Source organism: Rattus rattus, chromosome 8 (assembly GCF_011064425.1).
Source record: "Rattus rattus isolate New Zealand chromosome 8, Rrattus_CSIRO_v1, whole genome shotgun sequence".
Taxonomy (NCBI): domain Eukaryota; kingdom Metazoa; phylum Chordata; class Mammalia; order Rodentia; family Muridae; genus Rattus; species Rattus rattus.
Window position 1 is genome coordinate 51,675,402 of NC_046161.1, and position 18,108 is coordinate 51,693,509.

At 49.5% G+C, this 18,108-nt stretch overlaps 1 protein-coding gene across 1 annotated transcript in view; it reads right to left on the reverse strand.

The window, feature by feature from the left end:
• Positions 1-1,120: 1,120 nt before the first annotated feature.
• Arid3b (AT-rich interaction domain 3B) overlaps positions 1,121-18,108 on the reverse strand; it is a 47,097-nt gene continuing 30,109 nt past the window's right edge. Inside the window, exons 5-9 of the mRNA XM_032909870.1 lie at positions 8,681-8,864; positions 7,208-7,518; positions 6,837-7,082; positions 5,700-5,798; positions 1,121-3,458 (exon numbers count right to left, since the gene is read on the reverse strand). Of these exons, the coding sequence (XP_032765761.1) occupies positions 3,274-3,458; positions 5,700-5,798; positions 6,837-7,082; positions 7,208-7,518; positions 8,681-8,864 (1,025 nt within the window). The 3' untranslated portion in view covers positions 1,121-3,273. The remainder of the gene's footprint in view (positions 3,459-5,699; positions 5,799-6,836; positions 7,083-7,207; positions 7,519-8,680; positions 8,865-18,108) is intronic.

Sequence of the window (18,108 nt, forward strand, 5' to 3'; positions counted from 1 at the left end):
ATTTTTTTTTAAAAATTGGCCAGGTGGTGGAAGAGCATGCCTTTAATCCTAGGCCTTGGGAGGCAGAGACAGGTGGATCTCTGTGTTTGAGGCCAGTCTGGGGCTACAGAGAAACCCTATCTGGGGGGAAAAAAAGGGTTTGTATGGTATGTTTGTGCCCCAGCATGTATATGAAAGTCAGAGGACAACTCTGGGAGTGGTGCTCTCCTGCCAATCAAACTAGGCGTCAGCTCCTGGGACAAGAGCTTTTACCTGCTGAGCCATCTTGCTTCTGTGTGCCAGGTGCTGGCATTACAGATGTGTACCACTCTACCAGGCTCCCTCCGCCCTTTTAAGACGATTGTATTTTGTGTGGTCAGAGGACAAGTGGCAGGAGTCAGTTTTCACTCAGGTGTCACCAGGCTTGGCAGCAAGGACCTTCACCTACTAAGAATCCTACTAGGAGCTTTTTTCTTTTCCTTTTTGGGGGACAGGATCAAGTATGTACCTCATGAGCTTGAACTCCAGATCCTTGTGCACAGCCTAAGTACCAGTGTGTACCATACTGCTATGGAGAAGAATGAATCTGTTCCTAAGGTTCTAGCGCCTCTGAGTGGTGTGAGAGGGATCAGCTGTTTGTGGTCCTGGACAGAGGGGGCACCATCAACCCATGTGGGCCTTGCCCTGCGGTTTTCCTCCTACTACGCTGCTAAGAGTGAGCGGCCTGGCAGAAAGGATCTATACCCAGACTGACATCCAGTTCTAGGTCACCCTTCTAAGTCCGTGCCATGGTTAGAACATTCTCTAAAATACAATGACACACAAACCCATTAGCCCGGGGCCCTTCCAGTGCCCACACACATCTCTTCCGAATGTGACCCAGTGAAAGGGTCATCAAGGGTCTGCTAAGCCAGAGGTGGCCCCTGCTAGTCAGACACTTGAGTAGCACTGCTATGGTGAATAGTAGTCAAGAGATTCTGACAGCAGAGCTGAGAAATGGAGGTCCACCCTCTGCACAAGCAGACAGTGAAGGGGGAGAAGGTTTAGGAGGAGCTGGGGACCTGAGGCTCAGCTCATGAAGTCCCTTTGCACTCTGAAGGTCCTTGTCCAGTTCAAGTCAGTGAAAGGATCCCAGACTGGCTCATGTGAAGAGGTAGAGCTTTATTGAAATATAAACATTCGAGAACATGTAAGACAGAAAATAACCACGACATATACAGACACTTGCTGTGAGAGGGAGTCTGAGGTATTTATTCACGGCCTAGGCTACCATGTGCTATCACATTTCTTTCTGGTTAGAATACATACAAGACATAGAAGGGGAGGACGCTGTCCTGGCCAACCACATGGCCACATGGCCTCCAGGACTATACCTGTAGGGGAAGCGCCACTTGGGCCATAGCCCCAAAGCTGGGCATACAAGGCACCCAGCTTTTGCATTTTCTGGCTAGGAGCCTGCTGCTGGCTTGAGGGCAGTGAGGGGCATTGAGAGGGACAGGTGGACAAGCTGCCTGAGGGAAGAGTATTTGGTGACCAGAAAAGTCTTGCAGCCCTGTCCCTGTCACCTCTGGGTAGGAAGAATCTATCCTTCATGACTAAATCCTGAGACACACTGGTCAAATGAGCTTCTCACAGCACCGTTCCCCAAATGTCCTTTGCCCAACCCTGCATGTGCCTCGTGGATAAGGCTTCTGAGGGCAGGAGAGGGTCAGACCTCAGTGTAAGAGCTGTGTGTGTGTTACTGACAATGTGTGCCCTGGGGCAGGGATAAGAGCCAGAAGTCAGCAGTGCTGTGCTTGCCAGGCTGAGGTATGCTTGTGCATAAGCTTTTCCCTTTCTTGTCCTAGTCAGGACTGCTGGGCCATGCCGTGGTCTCCACTGCTACAACCCAAGTAGTCTGGTGGGTATGGGTGATGCGGTGTATGACTGGTGTAACAGAGTGAGGCACAGTGGGATGAGAATGGAGCCCTGTGTAAGGACCACCCTTTCGCTACCACGGTGGCCTGATCTAGCTGCATGCCAGCAGGAGACAGAGCTCTTAGCATCCTCTTGTCCCTGAAGCTCAGCCTCAGGCGGGGCCCACAGCCATCTGCCTATGCCCCATGGTGAGGGTTCTAAGGGCAGACAGATACTCTGCCCTACCCTGACAGCTGGGGTAGGGGGCGGTGGAAAGAACCAGTGTGGTTTCAGGATCCACCAGCAGGTATGGGTCCCTCCATCCTATTCTCCTGCTGTGGTGATCCCTGAGTCACCCTACCTGCTACACCTCCTGGCCAGGGCATGGGCAGGTTGGAGGGAGGTGGCTGCAAACTGCACCTGGCTGGGGTGATCGGCTTTCATTTCTTTGGTGCTACAACAGCAACAATAAAAATTTAAAAATTAAAGTCAGTAAAACACATATTAAAAAATATTACAGAGATGCAAATACTTCCTGAAGAATCAAATATCAACAATTACAAATCTGAGGTATTTCAGTGAGCCTGACATCAGCATGTCTTGGGCTGGTGGGGCTGAAATGGCCCCAAGAGACGACGTTAGGGGCCAAGGACCAGTGATATATTGGGAGAGTTGGCCGACATAGGCAGGCAGGGAGCCGAGGCTTGGGGATCAGAACGGAGTCTTGTCAGATAGGTATCAGAGCCTGGGCACCATGAGTGCTTCCTCCTCTCCATACACAGAGGGGCCCTGAACCCAAAGCCAGCCATAACATGCTTTTTAATTAGGAACAACAAAAAAGGTATTCCAGGGCCCTGAGGAATGAATTTAAGACTTGGATATGGGAAGCCCACACCCAGACAGTAAAGGAGGCCTGGGAAGACACATTCCCAACTCATGCTCATCCCATGCCAACAAGAGCAAGGAAGACAAGTTCCCAACTCCTAGAGCCCCAAATGGGATTTAAACACTGGGGGACTGCGCAGACTAAGAGTCTGGTGACCCTGGGGTGAAGGCAGAAGGCAGCAGAAGGGAAATAAATTAAGGGGGAAGGGAAATGAAAAGCCTCCAGCCCCATGTCGCCTTACAGATTGTCGATATACTACTCTGGGATAGGAGGTGGCTGGGGAACCCTGGGGAAGCTGGATGCCCAGATGCCCCACCCAGTTCTCCAAGACAATCCCTGATTGGACAACGCTACTCTGTCCTGCCCCCAGAATACAGCAGAACCTGAATGGAGCTTGGCCAGATGTGGCCAGATGGTGTCTGATGTGGGCTCCATGAGGTGAGGTAAACTCTGTGCATCAATCTCCTTTAATCTTGGCAGGAGAGTAGGGAGTGGGTGCAGAGTGCTGCTCATCAGAGGGACCAGCTGGTGGAGGGCTCTGCACTGGGGGTACCCCGGGATGAGGTAGGACTTGGTGAGCAGTGAGAGCTGCTGCTGCTGCTACTGCTGCTGCTGCTGCTGCTGGCGCTGCTGCCAATGCTCTGGGTAGCAGAGCCCGCAAGGAGGTGGACCACTGGTTTCTGGGCAAAAAGCACACCTGGGGTGGGAGAAAAGGCAGTATGGGCTAAGGAGGAGCGTCTGTAGCTCAGTTCAGTTAAACAGGGCATGACTGCTGGGCTAACCCTGTATGCTTCACTTTCCTATCACACCAGATGTCAGTGGAAGCCCAGACAATTGTTCTGTCACCAAAGGTTCACAAACTGCTGAAGGACAAGCATGCAAACAGTATCTTTGCTAGAATGACAAATGTTCTGAGACTGGTGTACCTCTGCTTTTGGGCACATCATAAGGGTTCTGGAGAGGGGAGCAGAAGTACAGCCCAGAAAAGTTTTTGTGGTTAGTAGTGTCTACATTGCTTGAAAGGGAAAAAGCAGCAAACTGAAGAGATGGTGGCCAAAGACCCCAAGACAGCAGCGAGATGGGCTATCCCACATCCCACTGTGGCCTTGTACAGCTAGAGGAGCCTGTTTGGAGGCTCTGGAAGCTCTAAGCAGAAGACATTTGTGAGGAGCAGGCCTGGCGGTGGCAGCAGGCACAGGTGAGAAGCAGCAGGTGGAAGGGAGCTGATGAAGGATAACGGCTTTGAATCTTGAGACTACCCTTAGGTTCCTGGGTACCACATCTCAACAGAGAAAGCCTAGGGCACACAGGGTCAAAACAGGTGACTGGCCCATTGTCAGGGTGCTGGGAGCCTCAACTCCTGATCCTTCCTATCCTGGAAGGAAAGAGGTTGCCCACTTCTTTCTCCCAAGAAGATGACAGGCAGATGTTGAGATCTGGCTGTAACTTCTAGCTTCTGTTCTCTTCAGGACTTTACCCAGCTCCACATGCCCCAAGCCACATCATGAGTGGCACTAGGAGGGTACAGGAGACTGGCAAGCCACACGAGTATGGCTACTTCTAGGAACCTGTTCATATATATATATATATATATATATATATATATATATATATATATATATATATGTTTACAGATGGTTGCGAGCCATCATGTGGTTGCTGGGATTTGAACTCAGGACCTTTGGAAGAGCAGTCAGTGTTCTTAACCACTGAACCATCTCTCCAGCACCACCTGTTCTTTTCCTGGCTGAACTTTGATGCTTGTAGCTGGTGAACCTGCAAGTGACTGGGAGGTATCCCTAGGGAAATACCCTGGTTTGAACACAAGGTTTTACTGGCCTTCATGTGAATGCTCACCGGGCGGCTGACATAACCTTATACCTTGGGAAAACAGGCAGATGTCACCAGCCTGAGCTTGTAAGCTCATCAACTGGTGCTTAACAAGACTCGGCCTAGCTTATTCCTAAGTCTGTCCCGAACACATGCAACAGCTGGGGAGTCGGCTGCGTCTGTTGCCTTTGTGAACTCTATGTCGAACACCTGTGAGGTCTATCTCACAGATAAAAACCCAATTACCCACCAAAACTACAGGCACCTAGATTGTGAGCTCCAACTGAAAACCGGCAATGCCCAGGTCAAGGCTGGCTTCTGCAGCACTGACTCACGGCTGGCATTTCATTTATTTTTGACAGGGTCTCATTCTGTACTACAGGGGTCAGGGAGGAGGAAGAGAGAGGTGAGGGAAGAGGAGGATTTGCCATGAAAAGAGGGTTGGAGAGACACCATGGGAAAACATCCAGAGCAGAGAGAGCCAGACCGATACTAAAATGCAAGTATCTTGGGGATTTTGGCTGGGAGGGTGCCAGACTAGTTCAGAGGAATGGAATAGATTAGTAACTGCTCAGCCACTGTGCTGTAAAGCTTATCAAATAAATCTTAAGAGTCCTGTTTATTTGGGAGCTAGCTGGGATGGAGAAAAATGTTACTTTTAAAATTATAGTAACAATAGAATGAATTCTAGAACAGTCAGGGCTACACAGAGAAACCCTGTCTTGATCCCCCTGTACCAAAAGGCCCAGAACAACAGAGGAGTTTTCTGCAGTCAGAGAAAGAATTCTTGTTCTCTGGAAGACTTACACGGTAGATGGTGGCCCGGCTAACATATGCTAAAATGTATGTGTAATTCTCGCACTAGATCCATCCTCAACCAACCAGACACCGACCGAGAGGTTCCTGGGACTGTGGAAGGCTCGTCATACCATCAATCAGTGTACCTACAGTCTGAGGCTACCTCTTTATCTTAGGACTGCTAAGTCAGTGTAAAAACACAGTCCCGTCGCCCCACCCCAAGGTGTCTGAGGGAGTTAGGCAGGGCCAGCTGGGAAGCTGCACCGTGGCCTCCAGCCAGTGTGGGCCTCCCATAGCTGTGGACACCTACCTGTATAGGTGATGCCATCAATATCCACAGACATATTGATGCTCCCAATGTTGCTTGTGGTCAGGTTTAGTGCTGCAGCTGAAGTCTCTGCTCTGTCTTCTGTGGAGTTCGTCAGAAAGCAGACATGGTCAAGCTCTCACCATCTTCTGGTGCTGCTTAGTCAAGCTCATCCGTAGTCTAACACTATCTGCCTCTACTACCTCTGATGGCTGGCAGCAGAGCCCGGCTAGCCGACTTTCTGCCAACTCAATTCCCCGATTCACAGAGGGAAGGGACAGCAGGCCAACCCTAACGGAGCACCTGCTATACTGAAGTAATCGGAAAGTCAGCCCTGGCCTCAAAGCGCCTGGTGCACCTGAGTGAACTGTGAGGTCTCAGGGAGAAGGATTGCTCGCCTCCAGCACCCAGCCCTTCCTGCCCGATGAGGAGGCCGCGCATGGGACTCTCCCTCCACAGTCAAACACTCTTCCTTCCATGTGAGTTAGCTTTTCTATTGTCCTCTGAATGGTTCCCTCTACCCATCATCCAACAGAGGCTGACTGGGGATCTGAGGGCTCCTCTCACACTGCCTCCCTTCTCAGCACACAGCTCCCTATGTGTGCTCCACAGAGAACCACGGCAACAATGGCATAGAAAGGGGGCTTGAAGGAGAATGCAGGGAGCAAAATGAGGGGAATGGAACGTGTGTTTTGAGAAGGGGGAAACTAGAAAAATGAGGAGGGGAGGGGGGAATGTCACACATTCTGCTAAACATGCATTGCCTACTTCTTAATCCCGAGGCCACTGGTGGCTCTGCTGTTTCTCAGGAATGACAGACCTGATGACAGCCTATACTGGGAAGGTACTGGGGTGGATGCAAGCCTTGTAATTTAGACAGATCAAAAGGCAGGGTTGGGGGAGCACAGCATCTGTGCCTGAAGCAACTTCTGACTTAGAAAGCATTAAGGCGGTAAGATCTCTCAGCAAGCAGACACACACCTCCAGTGGCTTTTCTCTGGTTCTGGACTCTTCTAGGGCAGTGAAGGCAATGGGAAGGAGGGCAGGAAAGAATGGTTCCTAGGCCAGGCCTAAGCCTGTGTGGCGCTGGGGTGTGACAGTCGGTGTGAGGGGAAGATGGAGTTATACACAGATGCTTACCCCTGCCGTTGATTCTGATCTTCATGGGGAGCTGTCGAGCCATGCTGAAGAGGTTGCGCTGAAAGGCCTGCTGCACCAGGCGCTGCTCCTCCTCTGACAACCTCGATGCCTTCTTCTCAGGGGGCTCCCCTGATTCCAGACGCTCCCGTAGCTGCTCCAGTGTGCCAGTCCGGTTGCCAGCCTGCTGGCCTGCTAAAGGTCCTGACACAGCCAGGCGATTTGGCACAGGCACTGGGACTCCATCACCTGTGAAGGAACCGGAGCTAGACCCATCCACTGTAACTTACGCCTTCACCACAAGGCCCACCCTGAGCGAAGGGAAATGAGGCTTCCTTTCTCCATCCCTTCCTTCCTCCAAAGGCCCTACTCACCTTTCCTGAGAGTAGATGCTGGGGGTATCCGAGGGCTACTGGTATTGGTGCCACTGCTGGAGCCAAGCCCAAGGATGGAGAATCGGATCTTGGGGGGCGAGAGAAGGGCAGGGGCCCCAGCAGAGGCAGCACTAGCAGCGGCTGCGGCGGCAGCGGCGGCGGCAGCAGCAGCAGGAGAATAACCAAAGAGAGAGGAGTTGTAGCTGGGCCTCCGACCTTCCCTACGGTTGCCATCGATGGCGGCCTGTAGTTCGGCTGGGGAGCTCAACGCTTTCTTCTCACACTCATAGGCATATAGATACTTCATGTACCTGCAGGGAAGGAGGGAGAGTGATCCAGAACACAGTGCCAGGCAGAGACTGTCCAGTTTAAGTAGATCTGGTTTTGGAAGCAACCGTGGTCAGGCACGAGCCAGGGTGTGGTACACATAGCAGAAAGAGAGTCCAGGCTCACAGCACACATTCCTCCAGGCTTCTCGGGATGCTCAGGCTTCACTGCTTCAATCTGAAGCACCAGTCATAAAGGGAACCTGAGAGCCTTAGCTAACATCTTCCCTCCGGTCTCAAACCTTTGGAATGTCGTTAGGGAAATGAGGCCTGTGTTCCACCGTGCCTTCTTTGCTCCTTCTGATTCAGCTAGGCTGGTCTCCCCACTGTATCGGACCCAGGAGGGCGGCCCTTGTGTGTGTGCCCTGTGTTCCCAGGCCGTTCTCCCCCAACACTGACATTCTGGTTACTGCTGTCTCTAGTAGTCCTGATGGGTGAAAGTGCTGTTTGTTGTTTTTACAGTCACTCATTTTGTGTGTGTGTGTGTACACACGTGTTAATTACGTAAGCACACACATGCCACGGTGCTGGTATGGAGGTCAGAGGACAACTTGCAGGAGTCAGGTTTGACAGCAAGCATCCACCCGCTGAGCCATTTTGGCCCCCAAAACCTTACCATCTCTCAACAAGGCCAGGGCACGCTACCTGAAGATATGCCAATTATTCACTCGCAGAGCAACTGGAACATTCCAGAAAAATACTCGCCACTCTGGCTTTCGTTCTACATGGCTACTCTTGGATTGACTGTTTTCTGTCAACCCTTGTAACTAGTTAATCAGTGGCCAAACAAGTCAGCAACCACTGACCTGAGGCCTAAGGCTAGAGTAAGAGGGGCCTTCTGTGTGGTCATAGTCTCAGAAGAGCATAGATTGCAGGGACGAAGCCCAAGTCTGAATTTCAGGCCTTCTGGACCAGTATGGCAGTGACTAAATAGACTAGACTTAGTTCTCATAATCTACAAAATGGGATGCTATCTACTTGCTGGGACAGATTGTGAGGTTTAAATCCTACAGGATGGTGAAATAAGCTCTTCAGGTCTGAGGGATTCATCTCTAAGGCTCTTCATGTCAGGAATTTGCTTCCCTTCCTCACTTAGGGCTAAACACCTTCTGCATGCTTGGCTTCCTTCTTAGCCCTGGCCACTCACTGGGTCCTGAGGGTGAAGGCAGCGCTGGTGATGGATGTGGGCAGGTTCAGGCCTTTGGTGATCTCCCTCCAGATTTTCTTGTTGATGATCTCCACCAAGCCGCCTTTCTCTGTGACCAGTTTATATAGCATATACAGGTCCAGGATCTGCTTGGCCATGATGGGAATCCGGTTGATTGGGGTGCCTGTGATTGTCCAACAAGAGGGGGGGAGAGCTGGGTCAGTCAAGCTGAGCAAGAAGACATCAAATCTGTGCACGTTCATCACTGGCAGGCTGGACACAATGCTTATGAACTTCACAGGTGTCATCTGACCCCAAGGGCTCTGGATCCAACAGCAATTAGGCTCACTGTCAGCTCTCTTTGGAATAAGCAGGGCAGGCCCAACACAGGGGGTTTGTGGCCTGACATGAGTCCCTCCAGCTTGTCTGATGCAGAGGAATTAAGAGGGTGTTCTGTTTGCAATAATTTCTGCTCAAGCCCTGCTAAAGCATCCACCTGCCTGCAACCCCACTGGTGCTGAGGGCAGTTAGCCATGCTCCTCTGTAGACTGCCTGCCTTCTCTCCGGAGACAGGATGGAGAGACATGTTTTCTTTTCCTCTTATGACTAGCCAAGTCAAAGTAGCTACTGGACATAAAGGTCTCCCAGGGAATAAAAAGCCACTCAACAATTCTTTCCCCACTCACTAATCACTCCCCCTTCCCCCTGGCCTCTTAAAGAGGGAGGGTCAGGGCAGCTTCCGCCCACGGGCCCAGAGGGGAAGTGAGAGGAACCAGGGACTTGATTAGGAAACCTGGCACTGGGCAGGAAGGGCTACTAATGAGCACCGGGGGACAGGAGCGAGGGAGGGGCCCAGGTCCTTTCACAGGAGGCTGGGATGCTCGTCAGGAGGCGTGATGGATGACTGTCATCTGGCAGCTCAGGATTAATGATCTGGAGGTCAGAGGAGAGAATTCCGCAGGGAAGGGTCAGCATCCGGGGCAGTGAATGAGACTTGTTGCCTTTTGATGGCAAACTCCTCTTACTGTACTGCTGCTGCCCCACCCCTTCCCTGCCCCCATCTTACTGAGTTGCCTCATAATGGCAGGCCAGCCTGAATAGGGGCTGTTCCTTTCCAGTGCTGCTGCTTTATCCCTCAGCTGAGCGCCTTGGCCTCACCACTGTCTTTTTCTTTTTTTTTCTTTTTCAGGATCTAACTAAGTCGACCAGGCTGGTCTCAGTCTCCCTTCTGACATGTGGCAACACATCCAGTTCCTCTGCTGTTTCACAGGATAATCCAAGCAGGAGAATGGGATGAAGGGTTCCCACCCTTAAAAAAAAAAAAAAAAAAAAAATCTTATGCAGGGACTGGAAAGATGGCTCAGCAGTTAAGAGTATTGGTGGTTCTTCCTGGGTTTGATTCCCAGCACCCACGTGCAGGTTCATTCACAACCATCTATGACTCTATAGATGATAGATGTCAATGATCTTGTCCTCTTCTGGCCTCTGTGAGAAGTGCATGCACATGGTACACAGACACACACAGCAAAACACACAAAATATATGGGCGTGGTGGCACATGCTTATAATCCTAGCGCCTGGGAAGGAGAACCAGGTAGATTTCTTCGATCTGTGAGTTCAAGGCCAGCGTGGTCTACATAGAGAGTTCAAGTCCATTCAGGGTTACATGGTAAGACCTGTCTCAAAATTTAAAAAAAAAAAAAAATCATCTGAATTTGTATATGCCAATTGTTTTTGCATGTGCATGTGGAGACTAGAGGGCAATTTTGTGTGCCATCCCCAGGATGCCTCTACCACGTCCCCATTCCCAAAGAGAAAGCAGCGTGAACACAGGCACAGGGATTCTGCCCTGCTAAGACCAGAGTGCTTTCATTCGGACAGAAGGAGACTATTGAGTTTCAAGACCTTTGTCTTCACCAGCTGTTTTCTGAGCTCTTTGACAAAGGGTCATGGAATTAGGTTTAAAAATGCATAGGTAGGGCTGGAGAGATGGCTCAGGGGTTAAGAGCACTGATTGCTCTTCCAGAGATCCTGAATTCAATTCCCAGCAACCACATGGTGGCTCACAACCATCTGTAATGGAATTCAATGTCCACTTCTGGAGTGTCTGATGACAGCTACAGTCTACTCATATACATAAAATAAATAAATAAATATATCTTTAAAAAAATGCATGGGTAACCCAAAGACAATGGCATATGCTTCTAACCCCAGGTTCTGAGAAATCTCAAGTTCAAGGCTAGTTTCTGCTACACAGACCACTGTCTCTAAATAAATAAAAAGATAAAGAAAACCCAAACAAATTAATATAGAAAATACTAGACTACTGATCTACATTCCATGTTGACCACTGTCTTTCTGTGCTGCTCTGAATAATGAACCCATTCCTACCACGACAAAATGCCTTAGATGGTGAAGTTGTGGTTAGGGCTGGTACCACTTTCTTTCCTCCAGAAGCTTCCAAGGCATCTTCACATGGGTAACCTGTCCACTTCCAAGTCAGAAATGTGCATGCTGACCGCACCTTCACTTCCTTTACTTGCTACACGTCCCAGGAGTTAGGCAGGAGCTTCTGGATCAGCCCTGGCTGTTCTCATTGGCCTCTCTCAGGCTGTGAGGAAGTCCCGCTGCCTCTTCCTCAGAGGAACCCCTCACAAGCACTTTTCCTTTTTCGTCTGTGTTGGCTCGCCTGTAGCAGCCTGGATCACACCTATGGTGTGCACACTGCAGTCAGATCACCTACTTTTCCTAGGTATTTCATCTGTGTATTTAAAAGCCCACAAAGCCTCATTGCTTGTCCCAGCAGACATGACTAGGTCACATGACTCACATTCATGAATGATCCATGAAAAATGGTCTCTTTCCCATAGATCCCAGCTACCTCTTCTTAGATCTGGAATACTTGTCTCCATTCCACTCTCCACGCTGTCTGTTTTTCAGGATCTACTGCCCACAGGGAGAACTTTCTAACTACTCCAGTTCACATAGATTCTTCCCCTCTCAGGATTCCTGTGCTACCCTTCCAAATTCAGCAAACTACTCTCATTGTTTCCTATCTGTTCACACGGTTTCCCAGAACCGTTAGCTCTATAAAAACAAGGACTATTTTTCCTTCATGCACTAATATTGTGGCTAAATTGCTGTGGTCCCAGTACTTGGGAAGCGGAGACAGGAGGATCTGGAGTTCATTTTCTACCACATAGGCCAGCCTGGGGCAACATGAGAACCACTCAATTAGATCCATCCCTAGCTCTAAATGTCTAATGGTGACAGTCCTGAACAGACTGTCCTTTCTCAGGTTCTGTCATGGACCATTCGGATCTCAGCCACTACTGAAGAGCCTGAGGGACAGAAGCTTAGAATGAGCAAGCTCCCAGTAGGGAGGCTAACAGAAGAGTGGACGCAGAGGAAGGGTCTTGGTGAGGCAGAGCAACTGTTATTCCATTAGTGGGAGGAGTGGGAAGGGAACGTATAGTCAGAGAGAAGTAGAAGGGTGTGGAATACGCAGGTCACCTGTAGCTGAGCATTTAGCCAGCATAGTGGGCTTACCAGTCAGGGACTACTGTTCTTCAGAAGGTCTGTGGAGGACCAGACATCTCTCAGATCACCATGTCTCAATGGCACTATTTTCTTCTGGATTACTTCAATGGTAATACAACTTCCAACAGAAATACTGCAGTCTACCTTTTGAAATGGTCATAATTCATTTGGAGGCAAGCCAGGTGTACAAGATGAAGGGGCCAGGCTGTTCATCCTGGTTTTGTTTTTGTTGTTGGTTTTCTGGGAGGGTTTCTCTATCTAGCCCAGGCTGTTCTGGAACTTGATCTATAGACCAGGCTGGCCTTGAACCCGCAGAGATCCATCTGCCTCTGCCTCCCCTGAGTGCTGGGATTAAAGGCATTTTCCACCACCACCTGGCTTATCCTGTTTTCTGACTGAAAATGAGGTGTGGACACAAACCATGACAAATGCTACTGTGGTTCATGCTCCCTCCGCAGTATGAAATTCTCAAACAATTTCCATGTTCACCTGAAGTAGCTACTAGGCTAGGCTCTGGCCACTGGAGGTCTACAAAAGCAAACAAACAGGACTGCAGATGCAGGAACTGTGATCTCTAGTCAGGGAATGCTCAGGTATGCTGCAAACTACTTAGGGAAGAAAACCAGATCAGAGAAGAAAGGCCAGAGCAGTACTTGAAGTGAAGGCTGTACCCTCCCCAGGAACTTTACCAGCTCCCTACAGGGACAGCAGACACCGCTGGCAACATCTACTCACATCAGACGCCGCAGCTTCGTGCATGGGAAAGCCAGGGTTCTGCTTCCCCTCACTACAGCCCCCCACTGCTCATGCACCCTAGGCTCCAGAGGAGGTTCCTGGTACAAGAGGACTGGTACTGTCTGTTTGGTTTGAGGCTAGCCTTCTGTTAGAGTGTTAAGATGGCTTCCAGAGCAGGCTGGCCCCTGAGCACCCTCAGAAACACAGTTTGCTTTTCTTACATTATCCAGATAAACCAGACTCAAAAACCTGCCTTGCCTTGGGTTTTCCTGACAAATAGGAGAACCAACTGGACTCCTCAGGCTGGTCTCTCGGCAGTTTGCTTTGTACTGAGTGGACCTGGAAGCTGTTTCCCTTGTCCAAAGGAGATGCTACTATGAAGACAGAGGAAGTCTGTTAGGACACTGTGCTGATGTCAGGGTGTGTATACACGGGAGACAGCAGCTTATTACTGTAAGTGTGGGGGGCTTGGTTTTTGGGAACTGTCTGAATTACTAAATTAGGGACTGGTATTGGCAAGTTATCTTGAAAATGGATGATTGGGAATCTTCTCTTTTGAAGGACTACTGTGAGGCTTCAGATCCAGTCTATGAAGTTCGAGTCCAAAGCCAATGGCCACCTCCCCCGACTTTTGAGGAGAGGAAAGGGGCTCTGGCTTTGTTAGATCCTCCTCTGTGGCAAGTAGGCTCTTTGCTTGAGAGGGGCAAAAGTAACCACAGAGCAGCAAGGAGGCAACAGCCTGGTAAAGAACTGTGTGGGTCACTGTGTTAGCCCTGCAGGGGAGGATCTCTACTCCAACAGGGAAGGGTGTGTGTATGTGGGGGCACCTGACAGGGAAGCCTGCAGACTGTCAGTCACTGCTATCAAAGCAAGGGCTAGGATTGAGGGTAATTAATCACGCTAACTCTGACAGGAATCCAGGGCCTTATCTGTACCCCAAGAAATGCCACTGGTCTCTAGTTCCCTCCTCAATAAAGGAGACTGACAGTTGCAACAAAGAGGGCCCTTATCAGATTTCAGCCAGGGAGCCTGAGGCAGCCCCAGGGACAATGTAAAAAGGCTTTTATGAGGGCTGGGGACCCAAGCAAAGCCTCTGAGCCTCCTGGGGCTTTAACCCTTGTTGGTGGAAATGCTGCCGGACACTAGCACTAACAGGCTAGAGCTGTCATCAACAGCTCCCAGGGTAGATACAGCAGAAGCTGCCCCCCCCCAAGTGGTACCTTCTGTATCACTCAGGTGATGCAGATGTAGCCAGAGTAGGGGAAAAGGCAAAAGAGACAACTCCCCTGCCTCTAGACAAAAGATGGGCATCTAGGAGACGCTGAGGGGAAGCCCCGCCCTTGCCATCACAGAGAATGGCCTGCTCCAATGAAGACCAGCAACAATCTGAGCAAAGAACTCAAAGGTGCTTTCCTGTCTACTGGCCCAGGGTGAGCGCCTAGGACCTAGGGGGTGGCCCTGCTGGGGACCCTTGCTTTTTTCCTGGCTTTAAAAAAGGTCATTAATCATGCCCATAGCCCAAATGAGACAATCAACCAGGGAGTCTGGAAGAGTTAAAATCCATATAAGACCAGGGATGTGTGCGTGTGGGCAGGCGGGCGGGCAGGCGGGCAGGCGGGCATGCGGGCATGCGGGCGGGCAGGCTGACATCCACACCATCCCTCTGTATATTAATCCTTGCCCAGCTCCTCAGGAACAGGAAGGGAACTACTTGGTGATTTCTTCCCCTGACTTGTTTATGTAGAGCGTATCTCCTAACAGAAGCCTGGGTAGCAGTGTCTGGCAGGTAGCAGCAGTCTGCCATAAAGGCATACCAATATCCCATTATCAGAATGACAAGGGTTCTTAAGCCCTCTGTCTCAACTGCCTGCAGCACGGATATGTGACTTACATGGGATGTAGTACACTAACTAACTTGACTAGACAGAGGATTTTCAACAAGCACGGGTGGAATTAACCCTCAGGTCAGAATAACATATTTCCAATGTCAAAATGTTCCCTCAAAGCCCTTCCCTCCCAGTAACATTCACCCTCCCACCCCACACCAGGTGTCCATCATTCTAATGTATATTTTCTTGAACTTTATAAAAACGGAGCCATCCATAACATAATCTGTGTCCGGCTTCTGCTTCACATTAGGTCTATTAGAACTGTCCTAGGTGTGCCAGCCGCACTTCATTCTTATGATTGTGTATATGTATGTTATATATCATGTTATCTGATTGAGACAAGATTCATCATTCCCATTTACAGTCATTGGCAATGGGTAAGATTCTGGAGGCTTTACAACCAGGAAGCTAATTTGAAATGAGCCTTTTCTGATACTCCACCTTGGGTTTGCTTTAGATAATCTTAGATTCTGCTGTGGTTATCAATGAAGTCTTGACTGTGACCATACCCCCTCTTATTTTACATCAGAGTCTCAGCTCAGCATGCACAAATCCCTGAGTTCAAAGGTTAGCAAAGTTCGAGGAGGTAGGCTGTGGTCCTGCTTCTTAGTGGATCACGTCTTGCCAAAGTTCAGAGGAGAAGGATAGTAGCCAGGCCGGGACATACATGGCTATCTGCTTCCTCTGCCATCTGTGGCAAAACCTCCTAGTCCTCACCTAATGGTGTAAGTGGGCCAAAACCTTAGCTGAGCCTTTCCATAGGCCAGCCCTTAAGGTGCTGACTCAACACTGCGACAAGGGGACAGAAGACTAGAAATAATTACTGTGCTCTAGTTCACTTATGCAAGATTTTGAAGGGGAAACGGGTGAATTTAATAAAAGTGAGGCATTTAAAATAATTGTACATTATAAAAACCAGACTCCCTTTTCCATTATCGTGGATGGCTGGGTGGTTACAGGGTATTGAATGACAATTAGAGATGGAAGGAGGAAAACCAGTGTACTTAGCAGCAGCAGCAGCTGGATCACCTGGGGAGAGAAAAGGATCTAACTCGAAGACTAACCCTGATTTGAATTTCAAGCACTCACTGGTGGATAAACTTTGAAGATAAAGCTCCCAAACCCATTTCGTCTGACAAACATCTTAGTCTATTAGAAGCAGTGTCCTGGGCACAGGAGAAACCACCTCCACCAAAAGGCAAAGCAATATATGTCAGCAACACTTCCTTGCCTGAGATGGATAGATAAGCACACAACAGAAGGAAAAACACTCAAATTGCACTTTGAGGCAGACCAAGCCTTTTTCCCACAGTAAATTCTTTGTATATGCACATCAAAAACAGATCTAACAATCCACTGGGGAAAAGCAGGGGCAGTTGGCAGCCTGGACAGAACTGGTGGGAGGGCGGATCGTTAAGTAAGGTCTTCCTTGTGACCATACAGTTGCTTACCCTGGCATTGTGAAGGGTGGGGGCAGGGATGAGAGCCAAGAAAGAGTCACTTGCTAGTGGGTGCTCTGGGTGTTTTTCCTAAGTCCACTGCCTCGTCCTGCCTCAGCAAATAGCAGCCTTCTTCCCACTGTTGAGCTGTCACATCTGTCCTTCCAAGAGACACAGACGGCCTAGATGTGAGGATTTCCCCTTGTATGCAAAGTTCTATCCCGAGTTAAGCAAATCCTGTGCTATACAGAGGCCAGTGGAATGGGTATCCTATGCTACAGGAGGGACAGGGCTTGCATATATCTTTAAAAGTAGACCGAGGGGTTGGGGATTTAGCTCAGTGGTAGAGCGCTTGCCTAGGAAGCGCAAAGGCCCTGGGTTCAGTCCCCAGCTCCGAAAAAAAAAGAACCCAAAAAAAAAAAAAAAAGCAGACCGAGCCACCACGAGGCTGCTGGTGTTAGGAACAGTCTCTCAAAGACAGTGCAAGAAGGAGGAGAGAATGCCGGCCGAGGACTGAGACTGAGGAGACTGATGCAGAGTCTGCTCTCTGGTTAGGTAAGTCTCCTAATCTAGGGGCTGATTCTTCATTGTCACTCATTGTCACATTCTAACTCTTCCACCCCACAGAGCCGGAGCTCTTGGTAGGAAAAGATCACTCAATAGATTGAAAATGTTCTGCAAAGTATCTGGGATAATATTAACGATAACTATAAAATCGCACCACCACTACTACCACCACCACCACCAGAGCATCCTATTTAATTTCCTCAGGGTGAGCTTTTCTTCCTTCCTATCTGTGAAGATACAACTACATCCACCCGGCCCTTCCCCTTGGGCACTGGAAAACTAACCGTGTAAGGGAACAGAAGCTCAGAAATCACCCAGTGAGTTAAATTAGTACACAATTTTATTTACATGGGTTTGGCTTTATTTTTCACAACACACACACACACACACACACACACACACACACACACACACACACACGCCCCTGAATATATGTGCACCTAAAAAGGATACCAGAGGGGTTGGGGATTTAGCTCAGAGGTAGAGCACTTGCCTAGCGAGCGCAAGGCTCTGGGTTCCGTCCCCAGCTCCGAAAAAAAAGAAAAAAAGAAAAAAAAAAAAAAAGGATACCAGAGCTCTAAAACCTAAGCATTATTCTGAGACAACGTGTTAGGATAAGAGACTCTGGATGCAACACAATGTGTGTCATTCAGCTTGGTTTCAGTCTGCAAAAGAAGAAGGTGTTATTTAGCAAAAAGAGGGAAGAGACACTTGGTCTTAGAGAATCTCTGGGTGGTTTTGTAGAATTATTTTGCTACAGACCGGCTAACAGGACTTCTCTTCTTGTTGTTTCTCCCCAGGGGTAGACATGGTCTGCAGGGAACTTTAGCAGAGTTGTCATGGAAGCAGAACACAGAAAGTTCCATGCTGACTAAGTGAACCTTCAATATCTTACAGATAAGAAAGGCGTGGCCAAGGAGAGGGCTTTGCTCAAGATGGTGGAGAAGGATGGGTGTTTGCCTGGCTTTGCACAATCCCCAGCCTTTTCCGTCTCTGAGGGCCTCATTTCCTTAGGCCAGCAGGAGCTCAGCCTACTGCGATCTTAGGCTCCTCTACTGGCAGACTGACCTATCAGGAGGGGAGGGGCCACCAGGGAAGTTACTGAGTTCAGCCTAGAAACTAAAGGCCAAAGGCTGAAAGGCCCATCTGTTGCAGTTAATTCACCCAAATGTGTTAACAGGCGGGAGACAGCACAAAGCAGCAGTTACAACCTGTGCCCCTTCCCAATGATGGCCGTTTTTTATCACCTGCAGCTGCA